The 15,934-nt window shown below is 36.5% G+C and overlaps 1 protein-coding gene across 1 annotated transcript in view; it reads right to left on the minus strand.

Annotated features, from left to right (window-relative positions):
- LOC142461053 (thyrotropin-releasing hormone-degrading ectoenzyme-like) overlaps nt 1–15,934 on the minus strand; it is a 121,456-nt gene that overhangs the window by 80,841 nt on the left and 24,681 nt on the right. The window contains exon 4 of the mRNA XM_075562704.1: nt 10,772–10,909. Coding sequence (XP_075418819.1) covers nt 10,772–10,909 — 138 coding nt within the window. The remainder of the gene's footprint in view (nt 1–10,771; nt 10,910–15,934) is intronic.

Below are 15,934 nucleotides of genomic sequence, written 5' to 3' on the forward strand. Positions count from 1 at the left end.
TTTCCTTTACACTATGTCTTAAAATCACCTCTGGCCTATTCTAACGGTCGTTCAAGGCCAAAAGCTAAGCCAAGACACTCAAGTAATAAAGAATAAGAGTCAAAAGTATATTTCATCTGGAAAATTCTTTTCAAGATTTTTTAGAGATACCAGCAGACAAGCCAGATAGACAGAAATTACTTCAATATTAATTTCTTTTACCTTAGAAGCAAGTAATTAGCTTCTCCTACCATTAAATGTAAATTTATAACCAAAGTAGAGAAGGGATGATGCAAGCAGAAATGTATTCAAGTAAAACTAATTTTAATAAATTAAAGGCTGTGCATTACATGTGTCAACTACTATGTACTATGAAACCAACATTGAGAAATATTTTTCCAATGGTATTCTAATCTATTTTGGTAATTTAATTTTCAAATACATTTAAAAATCAATTCTTATTATCTTTAGTATTTCACATGCAAATACTGAATTGCTTTTTATACCAAAAAGTTCTTTCTTACATCATCTGAAATTTGCTACTGGAATTTCGGGCCACTTATCTTATTCTGACCCTGATGTTGACAGAACTGTGGTGACTGGTTTTCCTATGGTGACCATTCATGCATTGGAGCCAATTACTAACTCTTAGAATTCTAGCCTGCAGAGGGAATATATGTAACTGCTCTCGCTTCCCCCCGCCACCTCGGATCCTCTTTCTGCCCCTCTCGTCTTCACCTAATTTTTTCAGTCTCTTAATATTATTCACATTTTTGAACTGAGATGATTGAAAATAAAAAAATCAAACCATTATCATTGAGTCAGTTCCAATGTACTCTCTGAATATTGATAGTGACCTCCCAGATCACATAACCTCCATTTCTTAAGCCTTCATTTAATGTAAACTATACATTAATACACTGTATTTACTTATTCATACAGAATATTAATAAAAAGCACATATGCTTTACTTACATCTATAGCAAAAGATTACATCTCAAATCATATTTCTATTTAAAGAATGATATACTAGAGAAGTAAAAGAATATATGGATAGATATCTCTGCTGCCTAGAAGCATGAGCACAGCTTTAAATCATTAATTATTTAAATAATTAAGTTATTTGCATCTCTCCTGATTGATAAATTGAATATAATAATATCTATTTTACAGGAGTGGTAAATTCTTTAAAATAAAAGGTGCTAACAAAAATTGCTACTATTATGTATATTAATATTAATACCTTCATAAATCTGACCAAAAGTCTGTTCTCCAACTTTGTTTCTGAGAGTGACCACAGAGACTATGTTAACCAACATCAGGGGCACTCCTCCGCCCAATAAAGGGAAAAAGCTCCTGAGGCAGAGCATTTGTAGTGTGCATTTTCCCCCTACAGAGAGCAACTTGCTGTAAATTAGTGCACCTCTGGTGTTACATAGGGCTCTGTCTGGCCACAGTGAATATCTTCATAAAGGCGGTGTTGCTTAAAGCTCATTTTTTTGTGATGGCCAATTTAAGAGAACAGTGTGAAGGTCAGAAATTTTGTTTCCTGCTTGGGAAAAACGCTGCAGAACCTGGCAGATGTTGAACACAGCTTAGGACAGTGGTATGGAAAAAACAGGTGCATGGGTGTGTTTCTCATTTCTGAAAAGGTACAATGTCAACTGATGACAACCCTTGTTATGGAAAGTCCATCAGCTTCCTGCACAGAAGAAAATGTTGACAAAATTCATGCACTTGTGCTTGAGGACCAGCAAGAGACCACGGATGAGATGGAGGACTAGCTGGATTATATTGCAACTCAGTTCAGTGAATTTTAACTGAAGATTTGGGAATGGGAAAGGTTGCTAGGAAATTGGTGCCTCGGGTAATCATTGGCCAGGAAAAGGAGCAGCCAGTAGAAGCATGTCATGGCTTTAAAAGAACAGGTAGGAAACGACCAGACTTTTCTTTTTTTCTAAGGTAATTACTAGTGAGGAGACATGGTGCGATTCTTAGGAGCCTGAAAGCAAACATCAATCAAGCCAATGAAGATGCCATCTTTAATTGTACCCCCAAAACAAACAAAAAAACACTTATCAAATGAAACTAAAAGATCAAGATGATGCTCATTTGTTTGTTTTTTAGGTGAGGGGCATAGTGCATTTGGAGTTTACCCACCAGGTCAATCAAGCTTTCTACTGAGAGGGTCTGACAAGATCATGTAACAGTGTATGACAAAGAAGACCTGATTTGTGGCAGACGAGGGACTGGGATTTCCACCACAACAACGCACCTGCTCAGGCAGCTATCTCAGTGCACCCGTTTTTGGCAAAAAACAGCATGCCTCTCTTGTCGCTCGCACCTTACTCACCTGACCTACCTCCATGTGACTTCTTTTTGTTTCTATGAATGAAGAAGGACATGAAAGGGCAGCAACTTCAAGGCACAGAAGAGGTGAAGAAAAACATGAGGGAGGTGCAGTCAGCCATCCAAACAGATGAGTTTGGAAAATGTTTCCAATAATGGAATCACAGATTTGACAAATGTATTAAGTTTAATGGAGAGTACTTTAAAGATCATAAGGTTGTTTTGTAACATAATAATAATTAATAAATACATAGCTTTGAAAAAATTCCACTTTGGGGGGCTACCCCCTCATATATACGCCATGTATGGGAACATGAAGAGAACAAAACAGTCATTAACTACATTTGATAGTATAAATGTAGTTGAGACTATGGATAGAGACAGCAAAGGCGAAGGATTGTTTAGATGAGGGTTCAGAATAGCAACAATGAAACACAACTTTCCTCTACTTCCTAAATGCTCCCCTCCCCTCATCAAGATCCCAATTCCACCTTACAAATCTAGCTGAACCAGAGGATGTACACTTGTACAGATAGGAAATGGAAACACAGGGAATCCAGGAAGATGATCCCTTCAGGACCAGTGGTGTGAATGGCGATACTGGGAGGGTGAAGGGAAAGTGGGGTAGAAAGGGGGAACCAATTATAAGGATCTACATATAACTTCCTCTCTGGGGGGTGGACAACAGAAAAGTGGGTGAAGGGAGACATGTAAGATATGACAAAATTATAATAATTTATAAATTATCAGGGGTTCATGAGGGACAGAAAAGTGGTGGGGGGACGAGGGGAATGAGGAGCTGATATCAAGGGCTCAAGTGGAAAGCAAATGTTTTGAGAATGATGATGGCAACACATGTGCAAATGTGCTTGACACAATGGATGGATGGATGGATTGTGATGAGTTGTATGAGCCCCCAATAAAGTGATTAAAAAAACAGAATAGGAAGAAGTTGCAGAACTCGGAAGTTGATTGTGCCCGAGGCGGAGAGTTCAAAGAACAGGAGGAGAGCTAAGTGAATGAAAAGAGGTCCCCAGGGGTCAAAGATGAGGGGTCAGCTTAAATGTGACAGGACCCAGGAGACCCCATTAGAGAACAAAATACTTGGGCAAAACAATCTTCATTTCCCCTCCTGAATTGACATGACATTATGTCCTTAACGTCTTCATCCTAGTTCAAATATCAACTCATTTTTCTAATTCTTATAAAAAGATGCGATATTTCTCTCACAAATATCATGGCATTTTGCTTATATTGCTTTTTCTGATAGCCACTTTAATTAAAGTCAATCAGTATTTATTAAATATATACTGTATACCATTTAATGAATACTGGATACACATGAGTGAATAGTACGGGCTAATATCTCTCTAGAACATTTACAGTGGAGGTGTGGGATGTTAGTAAGCAGGGGTAGAGCAGTAGACATAGTAAATATAATATAGAATAAAATATATATATGTTATAAAGTGACAAATGCTAAGGGACAAATTGATGTATGAATCAAAATAAGGGAAATGAAGAATGAACGTGTTCGCTGTCATTTTTTACATGGAAGTCGTCTTTGAAAAGGTGGCTTTTACACAGAAGATGCGGTACAGCTAACAGAATCAGGACAATGGTTTAAATAGAACTCTACGTAGAGAAGACAGCCCGTCACAAAGGCCTGACCCTGGGAGCGAACTGGATGTAGTCATCAGAAATCAGGGCGTGGTGAGAAAGGAGACCTGAGAAGGGAGTCATAAGAGGCAAAACCACAGAGGGAAGAGGGAAGTTAAGGTCACTGGCAAGTTGGGGAGATTTGGATGAGTAGAGATCAGAGGTTGGGTCTTATGAGTTCACTGTAAAGATTGGCTTTTATCCCCACTTTGGTAGGGAGTCATTGTAAAAGTTTTGACATTAGATAATGCCTTAACAGTTAAAGATGGCATCTGACTTAAGGGTAAAAAAATATATCAAGCTGACTGGTTAAAATTCAACTGTACAGGAGCAGGATTAGTTCCAGAAAGACTATTTGGGAAAATGCTGAAGAAAGAAAACAAAGACCACTGACATGCTGTCTGTCCTGACTCGCAGTGACTCTTTACAGGTTTCTGAGACTGAAAACCTCTGAGAGCAGGTAGCCTCGTCTTTTTCCCATGGAGCAAGCAATGGGCTCGAACTGCTGCTGACCTCGAGCCCCACCAGAGCTTCTTACGACTAAGGCAAGGGGTTGGTCATTCGAACAAGATAGCAATATTGTTGGTGAGGAAAAGGGTTCAAACTCTGGAATTATTTTGAGGGGAGAGCTGACAGAATGTCCTGGCAAACAGAATGAGAGAAAGGGGGGCTGAAGAGTATTGTGAAGTATCCAGGAATTACCATAAACTGATATAATTTAAGTAATCACTGGCTTGAGAAACAATTTATTGTTGAAGGTACTGTGGCTCTGAGTCAGACTTGATTTCACAGCACTGTTTGGTTTTGGGTTTTTGTTCACTAGGTTACAACATTCTTGAGAAAGCACTCTCTAATTTCATTTCTGTTCTATAGAACCAATACATTCTGTGAATAGAATTAATCTGTGCACTTTCCCGATTATTAACCAGGGTCTGGATGATGTAATGCTATAGATGGGGAGCCTGGTATCAATAGAACCAGCAGTTCTAAAGGACAGGCTGGCTTTTCATGTCCATTTGTGTAGAAGACATATAAGTTAGATATGTTTAATCTAATAGGTACATGAATATTTAAAAACTTTAGTTATACCACCAGAACATTGCAAGTTAAAATGTCTATTTTTTAAAATTTGTTCCTTGTGAATATTGTTCAGCTCTGGTTTTTGTCATTGTAGCTGGTCTCTAAAATGTTGTAATCTTCATATAAGTGATGAAATACGTTCACATTTAAAGGATCGTCTTTAAATTTGCTTGTCATTTAGAAATCTGTTTCTCACTTCTAAGCTTACACTAAACCTTTCCAACTTAGCATCTTATGTAAATTTAATGAGCATTTTCTCACTCTCATCATCCAGGCCATTGGGTCATTGATTCTTATTTCTCTTTGTGCTTTTAGAGCAAAGAGACTGTCTCAATCCATCCTTTCCAGTCTTTCCGGTTTATGGACAGTGCTTTCCTGTTTTCATTGCACTTTTATCATTTATTCTCTTTTTAAAGCTATTATGAAAGATTACTGAGCTAACTAACCTGTTTTCACAGAACAGTTCTCATTCTTCCTCTTTCTATCCTAAGATTATGAAAATATTTAAATCAGGGTGACGTTACAATTCCGGAAGATCAATGAAACAGAAGTGGGAATAATTAGATTAATTATTAAGTAAATAACTACAGAGATGATAATCTAGCATAACATCTATGTAATGAGAGGCTTGATCGTTGGCAGAAGTTAAAATTGACTAGCAACTGAGACACAAAGGAAGACGAGTGCAGAGGCACAGAAGTAAAATTTAATTGAATGTAACAACATAATACATTACAATAAAATAAAATAAATGCTGGGTACTCTAATGATATCCATACTTGTTTTATTAATTCCAATATCTATAACACCTTTATAAATATTTTTCTTGAAATACAAATGTAATTCTTAGTCCTCCTTTTTAAACTCTCCATTGGTTCCTCATGATTTTTCAAAAACAAAACAAAAATTAAATATTTCTTCAGGCACATAGCATTTGAAAGAATTTATTATTATCAGATTCTCACTACAAGAAATGTTAAAGAAATCCTTTAACAAAAAACCCACTGCCATCAAATCAATTTTAACTCAGAGTGGCCCTAAAGGATAGAATACAGCTACTCCATAAAGTTACAAGGCTGCGAAGCTATACAGAAGAAATAAAAAACAAATTCATGAAGAATATAACAAATAGAAACTATATAGATAGACATATAGGATATTTCCTATTATTAAAATATATTTTAAATAATTGAATAATAACAATATATTATTAGCTTTTAAATATATCTGTATAAAGGAAAGATATGAAAAATAACAAAACTGACAAGAAGAAAGAAAGAGAATTACACTATTGTTAAGCTCCTTTGATGTGTACATAATATTACAAAACAAAAACTCACTGTTATGGAGGTGATGATGACTCACAGCGACCCCTGTGGGTTTCCAAGATGGGAACTGCTTAGGGGGGTCGAGTGCCATCTTGACCTCCTAGAGCTCCTGGTGGTTCCAAACTGCAAACCATGCAGATCCCAGCTCAACATGGAACCGTAAGATGACTTCTATATAGACGTTGACTACCAACCCGCATATTGTTGTTTAAAGTGCTTGCTTGCTGATCAAAATGTTGGAGGTTTAAAACCCCAAGCTGTTCCTCAGACAAAAGATGTGTCAGTCAGCTGCCATAAGCATCACAGCCTGGAAGACCCTATGAGGAAGCTCAATTGAATTGAAAATCAACCCAAAAGCAAGGAGGTTGGATTTTTTTCTATTAAAAAAGTTATGTTTTAAATCTTAATGAGTTTCCTCCTCAAGTTAGAGTTAACCTAATGACACAGATGGAGAACATCTTTCTGCACCTTCATTTACTGGTGGGGCTCAACTCACAATGAGAAGGAACAGCTTCAAAAGAACATGGCATATGCGAATTAAACTCTGAAAAATTAGAAGTTGTAAACAAAAGAAATGAAACACATAAAGTCCAATATCCTAGATATGTAACAGCCAAAACAGGCTAATATTGACCAATATTTTTTTGTCAGATAGTCATAGGGATTATTATTTCTAGTATGACAAATTCAAGAGAATTGATTAGTAGATAATATCAAAAGGAGTATTTCAAGATCTATCTTGAAGTATAACGCTGTCTGTGATAGGATGATATCTACCAAGGACAATGAAGCCAGCAAAATTATTATTCAAATTCATACACCAACCACATAACTCTTCAGCTTGAACTTCAACAAATATAAAATAAAGATGCACTGATAGTGATTCATGATTAAAACTCCAAAGTTGGAAATGAAAAGGAAAAATCAATAATTGGAAAATATGGCCTTAGTGATAAAGAATGCTAGAAATCATATAATAAAATATGTTTAAAAGCAATAACTTCATTATTGCAAATATCCTTGTTCAAAATATAAAAAGCCTCAGTCCATATAGACTTCACCATGAAGAATATGGAAGAATGAAAATGACCTCATCTGCGTGAAATGACAATGAAATAATGCAATAGCATCAGTCAAACCAAGACCAGGGGCTGACTGTGAAACAAACCAAAAACCTCATAGGCAATTTCAGGATGAAGCTGAGAAAACTAAATACAGGTTCATTAGCATCAGAATTCAATTTTTTGGTATATTGTACTTGAATTTAAAGATCATCTCTAGATGTTCTGCCTTGAACACAAAGAACCAAAGAAAAGATGATAACATCAAAGGACTATTAAAAAGACAGGAAAATAGAGAATAGCAAAATCAATGTCATAAAAGACTCAGAAGCTTGCTTTTGAGCAAACAGTAGCTAAAGTAACTGGTAGAAATGAAAAAATAAGTGTGAGAAATTTTTATATATTATGTTTCTTCTAAAAGCAAAACAGCACCAGAAAAATTTCTCCATATTGGTGTGAGTGGCTTAAGAAAAGTAAAATTGAAATGGACCTGACATCTTTCATGACAAACAAGTGCATTTCAAAAGAAGAGATAATAAAAGATCTTAACCAAACACGGCAGCTTGAGAAGACAGCGGAAAACAGTTTAACAACATGTGGAAAGTCCTACAGTTGGAAAGCCCCAAGGGCAGAAGAGGGTGAGCAGATGTCAAGCTGAACGAACTGAAGAAAAACAGTAAGCCTCCAGTTAAAATTGAAGGATTCTACAGACAAAATATTAAATTATATATACATCAAAAGAAGATGGAAGGAATACACAAAGCACCCATATCACAAAGATTGGTCTGTATTTAATCACTCAGTAGGTAGCATTGTATCAAGAACAGGTGATACTGAAAGAAGCCTAAGTTTCACTGAAGGTGGAAGTTAAAAACAAGTTTTCAGAAATTGGAAAAATATCAAAGTAAACACTTTAAAACTCTCATGTAGCAGTAGAAGCCCTCACTAGTATACCTCAAGAAACTGGCATAACCTACCAACCAACTGAAAGATATCCATGTTTGAGCCCATCCTTACTGGCAAGTAAAATTTTGCTGAAGATAATTCAACATCGTCAGGGAGCTGCACGTGGGACATCTTTACTGATGTCTAATTAGTCTTGGCTGAAAGCAAAGAATGCCAGAAAGATGTTTACTTGTGTATCACAACTATGAAAAGATGTTGAACAGTGTGGGCCATTACAAACTATGTATTACACTGCAAATAATGGGAATTCAGGAACACTTAACTCATTCAAACAGCACAAGGGAACAGTATGCAGGCAATCAGGAAAGGTAAGCATCAGGGCTGGACCTTCTCACCATACTCGTTCAACATGTATGTGAAACAAATAATCCTCAGCCTGGATGAGATGGAAAATAATGTGGCATCAGAATCTGTAAAAGCCTCATTAACAACTGGCAACATACAAGTTAAGAAATATGCTTGCTGAAAGAAAAGAGGGCTTGAAGCACTTACTGTTGAAGACCTACTACTGCCTTCAATATGAGCCACAACTCAATTTAAAAAAACATGAATCCTCACAACTAAGCCAATCAGGATAAACGGTAGAAAGATTTCATTGATCAGAGATATAATTGGATCTACACTCAATGCTCATAAAGGCAGCAGCCAAGAAATCAAATGACAGTCACATACTGCAGTGGGCACATCTATTGTATAAGTTTCTTTAAAGAGTGAAAGAGCAAATGCGTCACTTTGAGGAATCAGACATGCAGACCCATGCCATGGTGTCTTCAGTTAGTTCATAATAAAGAAAGATCAGAGAGGATTTATGCGTTTACAATTAGAGGGTTGGAAAAGGATACTGAAAGAATGATGCCATCACAAGCAAAAGTCTTTTAGAAGATACAGCCAAAATGCTTCTTCGAAGCTCGCCTGGTGAGACTGAGTCAGGAGCGTCCAGTCTTCAGAAGAAGACATCATGGGAGGTAAAAGACACGGTCATTGTAAATGAATAAGACACTTAACAGGATGGACTGACAAAATGGCTGCAACAGTGGACTCAAACATAACGACTTTGGTGCTCTGTTCTGTTGTGCACAGATAGGTCTTCACGCAAAGACTTCTAATGACACAGAACTTAATGTCACCTATTTTAATAAAACACCAAAACACACTTTTTAATCATTGCACTGATGGGTAATTGTACATGGGGGTTTCTATTAAAACAGTTCATATTTTTATATATTATACGTCAACATAAACTCATTGGCAATGAGACAGTCACTACTAGAATGCAAAAGTAAAAGCATTTTTATTAAAAAGGGATATGTTTTCTAGAAAACCGTATTCGTAATTTTAATAAAACAGAAACAATATTCAATCTATAAAGTACAAACCAATCCTAATGGGTACAATTCATAACATCCTAAAATTGATGACTGGAGACATTAAACCTACTTTAACAATTATTTCAGCTCCAGTAAAACAAAATTCATTGCCATATAAGTAAGAAATAATGAGACACATGCTAGTGTTAAAAACAGAACCGGGGGAGAGAGGTACAAAGAAACATCATTATCCTGGCCCAGCTAACTACAGAAAAAAAGTTCATGCAAGAGATCCTAGCTCTAAGTCTAATTATTGTCCCAAACAAAGAAACCTATCCACTACCATTGAACCAATCCCGACTCCTTGGACAGAGGGGAACTGCCCTTCTCTTCCTCAGGCTGTGTATCTTTAAGGAGCCACGCCCGTCTCCCTCGGAGTGGGCTGGTGAGATCCATCCAGTGGCTTTTTGGTTACTGGCTGAGCACTTAACCATTGAACAACTACCATTCAACCCCCACACTATATCATCTTAAGTCTCATCTCTAGTTTTTGTTTATTACTCTTATTTCCAATAAAAGGCTTAATTCCCAAAATGTTCCCATATTGTTTATAAAATATACATAGCAGGTCATTGCCTATATCCTTCTACATTAGCCAACCAAAATAAACAAATATTTAAGAGCTACCACTGAAAAATAATTGTCACTATACTAGTCTGTTTTCTTATTGTTAATAATATCTGACGTTTATATAACACCGTTTGTACAGCAATCTCATATTGTGTCTCCAAACATTTATTCATTAGTACTTCCAATATTTCTATGCATGGTTTGGCAAATAATCATATCTGGTCTTCTACTTTATAAAACAAAGCCCTAACTCTTAAAGTGGCATGAGCCTACTAACTTCATATTTTCCAGCTCACAGTCCATTTCTATCTGCTAGGAGGAGGCAATACATAGAATCCACGCAGCATGAAGCAATTTGACTTCCCTGCATTGTGAAACAGCCAAGCGGCATTTGGGTCTTATTTATTCCCACCTTTTTGTATGCGATCCAGTCAAACACCCTGTCAATATCAGTTGCCTGTAGCACTTCCTGTGAGACCGGATGGGAACTGGCCAAGCCATCAAGCAGCATCACTTCATGCAGAACATCTGTCAGGAACCTCTGCTTTTCCTGCAATACAGATGAGTCAATATCATAGGTGATTCAGGGTTCTGACAGAATGTGTGTGACAACTGCTACAGAATATGTGTCACTTAATTGATGAAGCTCATTAGTCTTAGATGGTGAGACTCAAGTGAAACCCAGTAAATAAAATGCCTCCTAAGTTACTTGAAAATGTAGGCGGCTGCTTTGAGCACGGCATGAAACAAAATCAATGAACTACTCTGGGCTCTAAAGAGATTTTTTTTTTAATTGACTCTGTTTAACAGTGGGGAAAGCAAAATTTGGACAGTGGACACATAATGAAAGTGGCTAGGATACAGGCTTCATGGGGTGTGCTACAACATAAAGACGACAATCCAGGTTTCACAGTGCCTTTGTAAGTGCATTCAGTATAAGAATACTAACTAGATTTCAGGCTTACAGTACTGTCTCACTATTTAGTATCACTAATCTCTAATACCATGTGAACAGGTCATCCTCCCTCCCCTTTCCATGCCCCCTGTGAGTGAGCGCGCACACACACACACACACACACATTCTCTCTCTCTCTCTCTCTCCCCCCTTAAGAATGTGAAGAGAACACAAGTAATGAAAGATATAACATATGTGATGCATATGAGAATTCCAAATAACAAACACAAAGCAGATAACAATGCATAAGAATAATAATTTACCATGAAATTATAAAAAGTCAAAATTACAAGACTTCTCTTCTGTGTATCATTGAGATATCAGTCTCTACTCTATTAAAAGTAAATTTATTATGGTAGAAATAAAACACAGTAAAAAGTACTTTTCTGTTGTTTTGGATTTTAATATATCCTCCTTTAAGGAAGTGGCTTGGGTTTTGTCACCAGCACACCAAGGATGCTGGCAGCTCTTAGTCCTCCTGGCCTCCTGCCTCCAAGGGGGGAGGAGTGAAATCAAAAAGAAGGTGCAAGGGATAACAAGGGCTAACTAGCCCCCAGACAGTTAGGAGCTAAAGAGTATCATTATGGAGATTAAAGGCTGCAGAGTTAAATTGCTCAAATCATTCTGAGCTCAGTCCTGGAGCGTCCCAGGTTTGAGCCAGCAGATAAACAGTATGTTATTTCTGAGCAAGTTGTAATTTCAAGCTGAGAGAAGACTAGTCCTGGAGTTAAATAAAATAGAAATGGAGAATAAATATACCATGAAAAGAATAGTTAACTAGCACATGTAAGTGTACATTCCTTTTTCTCATGCTTTAAAAAATATTTTGTTCATCATTGTTTACTTTGTACAGTTCAGTGGCTATATATTGGGCTTATTTATTCCTCTTTTACATTAAGAGTTCTACAGAAATCAGCTGTATTCTCTCAAAGAGAGCAATGCTGAAACAATTGAACCAAACCACATTCTCAATTACAGAGGAGTGCTCCAGATCCCGGGAGGCCATATATAAGAAGTTTACACTTGACTGAATTATATGAGAATATGGCATAAATAGGCTATATTTCTTCTCAAATAAACGTCCTACTTCAAGGCAAATTAAATAAAATGCAAATAGATATGATAGTTTAAATGGTTAATAATAAATAAAATAATACATACATATCTCATCTTGAGTCTACTAAAAAAGACATACTCAGGCTTTAGACAAATGACCTGGATTGATATAATAATGGAAAATCATGCACCAATTCAAAACAATTTTACAATTGATTTACTTCTAAGCAAATATTCATACCTGTCATTCATGTAATTTCAAAATGTGCATTAAAAGTTACTTGATTTAGAATTGATGGAGGAAATTATAAAATATATCATTTTACTTCAACTTGACTAGTGAACATTTTTAAGAAGTACTAGCTGAAGGTGAGCTATCTCCATTCTGAAGATAAAAAGATACATCTTCAAATAGTGGTCACCTCCTGTAATACCTATTCCTCACACAAATAATCTAAAACTATAGTATATAAACCGAGTGTAAAATGATGCTTTATTTGAATTCAAGTTCCTAATATTTAGCAATACATAATATACACATTTATCAATATTAAAAATTATTATCAATATTAAAAGTAGTAACCCCCTTTTAAAAATTTGTAATATTTAAATGATATTAAAAATGGTAATCTTAAAAATAAAAACAATCAAATTGTAGGAAATTTTGTCATATATCAATTTTGTTATGTTATATATGTACAGTGAATATTTTTATACCAATAAAAAAACAAACATTTTCTTTTCGGTAAGTAGAATGTCCATATGCCATGTGTAAATATAGTACAGTCAGGTTATTAGCAAAACAATTCATCTACATGGTTGGAAAAAAGGATACTGTGTAATTGAGAAAAAAGGCTTATGTGCATAAAGAGATGAAAAGCAAGGGAAAAATCCTGGCAGGAAAACCCTCACAGAATCCTGAAGAAGAAGTACCCTCAACTGAGGAGAAAGCGAGAAAGATCCTAGCCAGAGGCAAGTCCAATTTCAGAAAACCTCAGAGTCTCAAGGGGAAAACATACTAATATTCTACAAAGACTTATGCCTATGTCACTACAAAATTTAAAATTATATACAGCATCCTAATTTTCAGTGACCCTCCTCAGCAGCAACAGGAAGAACAACAACAAGAACAAAGGAATCACTAAGTATTGATTCATTGTCTGTTGTTTACCAGGGGTTGGGAACTAAAAACAAAGTCAAACTTAATGAGCTTCTATACTATGACCCGGAATGGCATCCGGAGCCCACACTGACACACTGAAAGTAACTTTTTAGTACAAGAAAAGATGGATGGATGTCTGTGTTTTGTAGGGAAAAAAATCTATCTGTGGTGTTTAGTCAAAAGCTAATTTTATTTCATAGTTTAATGTCAAAGGGGTGGCCAGTCTACCATGGTCACAGAATCAGCAAAACAAGCCAAATTGAAGAACCTGAGTTATGTTTAAAGGGGACTTAATGTTAATAGGTGCAATGATTCCTATTATTACAATACAAGCACTGTATTAAGTTTTTTAATATCTGCATATCTAAATAGTTTCCGTAATCTCTTTGATACATATTCTTTTATAGGAAAATGCATGTTGAAGGATGAGTTGCTCAGATGGATAGGGGAAGCAGCTCAAAATGGTAAACTATAATCAGAGAAAACAATCTAGCACAAGGATTGACATACAACCGCCTCCCACAGGGACAAACAACAGAAAAGTGGATGATGGGAGACAGAGGATGATGTAAAATATGAAAATAATAATCTATAATGTATTAAGGGTTCAGGAGGGATGGAGGGAGGGAGAAATGAGAAGCTGATATCAAACGCTCAAGTAGAAAGAAAATGCTTTGAAAATGATGATGGCAACATATGCAAATGTGCTTGATACAATGGATTATGATAAGAGATGTAAGAGCCCCCAGTAGAAGTATTTAATAAAAAAAACCCACCAAACTCCACACTGTTTGAATCCTCAAATACCAACTTAAAGAGTTTGGTTTTTAGACAGTAGCAGAAATAATGTACAGTAAAAGTTATGTCTTTGTAAAATTAACTTAACTGCAGTATTCATGGAGGTTGGAGGTATGTAGACAGGAGACAGGAAGTGGCCACAGTACCTGAGAGAGCTTTTGGTGGAGTATTAGAACAGGTGTTAATGAAAGATGGGTGGAGCTCAGAGATAATCTTTAATGATAATTAAGTTGACATTGATGTCTTAGTCCACTTGTAAATGATGGGGACGGAATTCTCAGAGATTCACATGGCTTACAAAATGAAAGAATAATAAAAACAAATTAAAAACCATGAAGTCATTAACAGGAATCAGAGAGAAAGTTTGGTTTGGAGGGCAAGCTACAAGGTCAGCTATAATATCCTCTGATGAAAGGGACCATGACTCAAAAGGAGATGCACAACAGGCAACTACAGGGAAAGCCAGAGTCCTGGAGCAAAGGGAAATGGTCAAAATGTTGCCAATAAATTGTAGTTTGTATAGAAAAATCAATGTAATGTCAGAATCTATTTTTTATTTCTTACATTAGCATTTCATTCGTTAGCATTTACCATTATATGTGGAAAGAATTAGAATTATTATCACATTCTTAAATATGCCTGAGTCATTTATTCTATTCTTTGATATCTCAACATGAGCTCCACCCGAACATGTCAAAGCGTGATAAGCTAAACCGCATAGGCCCCGTCTAACAACCGTCACAAAGAGCCCAGGCAGTGCAGATTAGCCACTGGACCATTAACCACAGGCTTTCTGCTCCCATCAAGGTTTACGGCCTTGGAAACCCCATGGGACAGTTCTACTGATTCTGACTCATAGGGTCACTACAAGTCAGCATCTGTCACTAGTGATAGGTTGAAGATAAGGAGAACTGATAGGAAGAGGTCAGTATCATTTAAATCGATTATGAGATGGAATCATTTTAATAAAGGGTAAGACCAGACAGTGGTTTTGACGCTGTCTTGGGGGTAGGGGGAAAGTAAAGGGTATCATGAGAGGGACAAAGGGTAGGGTCAGAGTAGAAGAGCAGAGAAAAATCTGAACGACTATCAAAAAAAGGTAGATACATGAAGCCAAGTTTAGGAGGATCTGAGTGAAACGTGACCCAATTTAAGACACGGTGCGGTATGCACAGGCACGGAGAGATCAGGAAAGAAATGCCTACAGCAGATGTAGGTTACATCAGAGTAGCTTAAAAGATTCAATTATCTAGAAGGAGGGATGTAACCATAAAAGGATCTTTTAGCATTCCTAAAATAAAATACATTAACAGTGCTCAAAGTTTGATAAAATAGCCCTGATTAAAAGAAAAACACCTCTCATTCACTGTATGGTCTTGAGCAAGATGCTGAGCCTTTTCAGACCTCAGTGTCTCTCAACTGTAAGTATATGGGGTTATGAACAGAGAAGAAGAACATGTGTTGTTCTACAACTATTTATTGAACTCCTGCTGCATTTCAGATGGTGTGGGTGGTCATGAGCATCGAGGTGCAAAGCATGGGCCCTACCTTCAAAGACTATAGTTATAGAAGGGAAAAGGGGTGAAAACAAACAGTGAAAAACC

This window comes from Tenrec ecaudatus, chromosome 11 (genome assembly GCF_050624435.1).
Source record: "Tenrec ecaudatus isolate mTenEca1 chromosome 11, mTenEca1.hap1, whole genome shotgun sequence".
Lineage (NCBI taxonomy): Eukaryota > Metazoa > Chordata > Mammalia > Afrosoricida > Tenrecidae > Tenrec > Tenrec ecaudatus.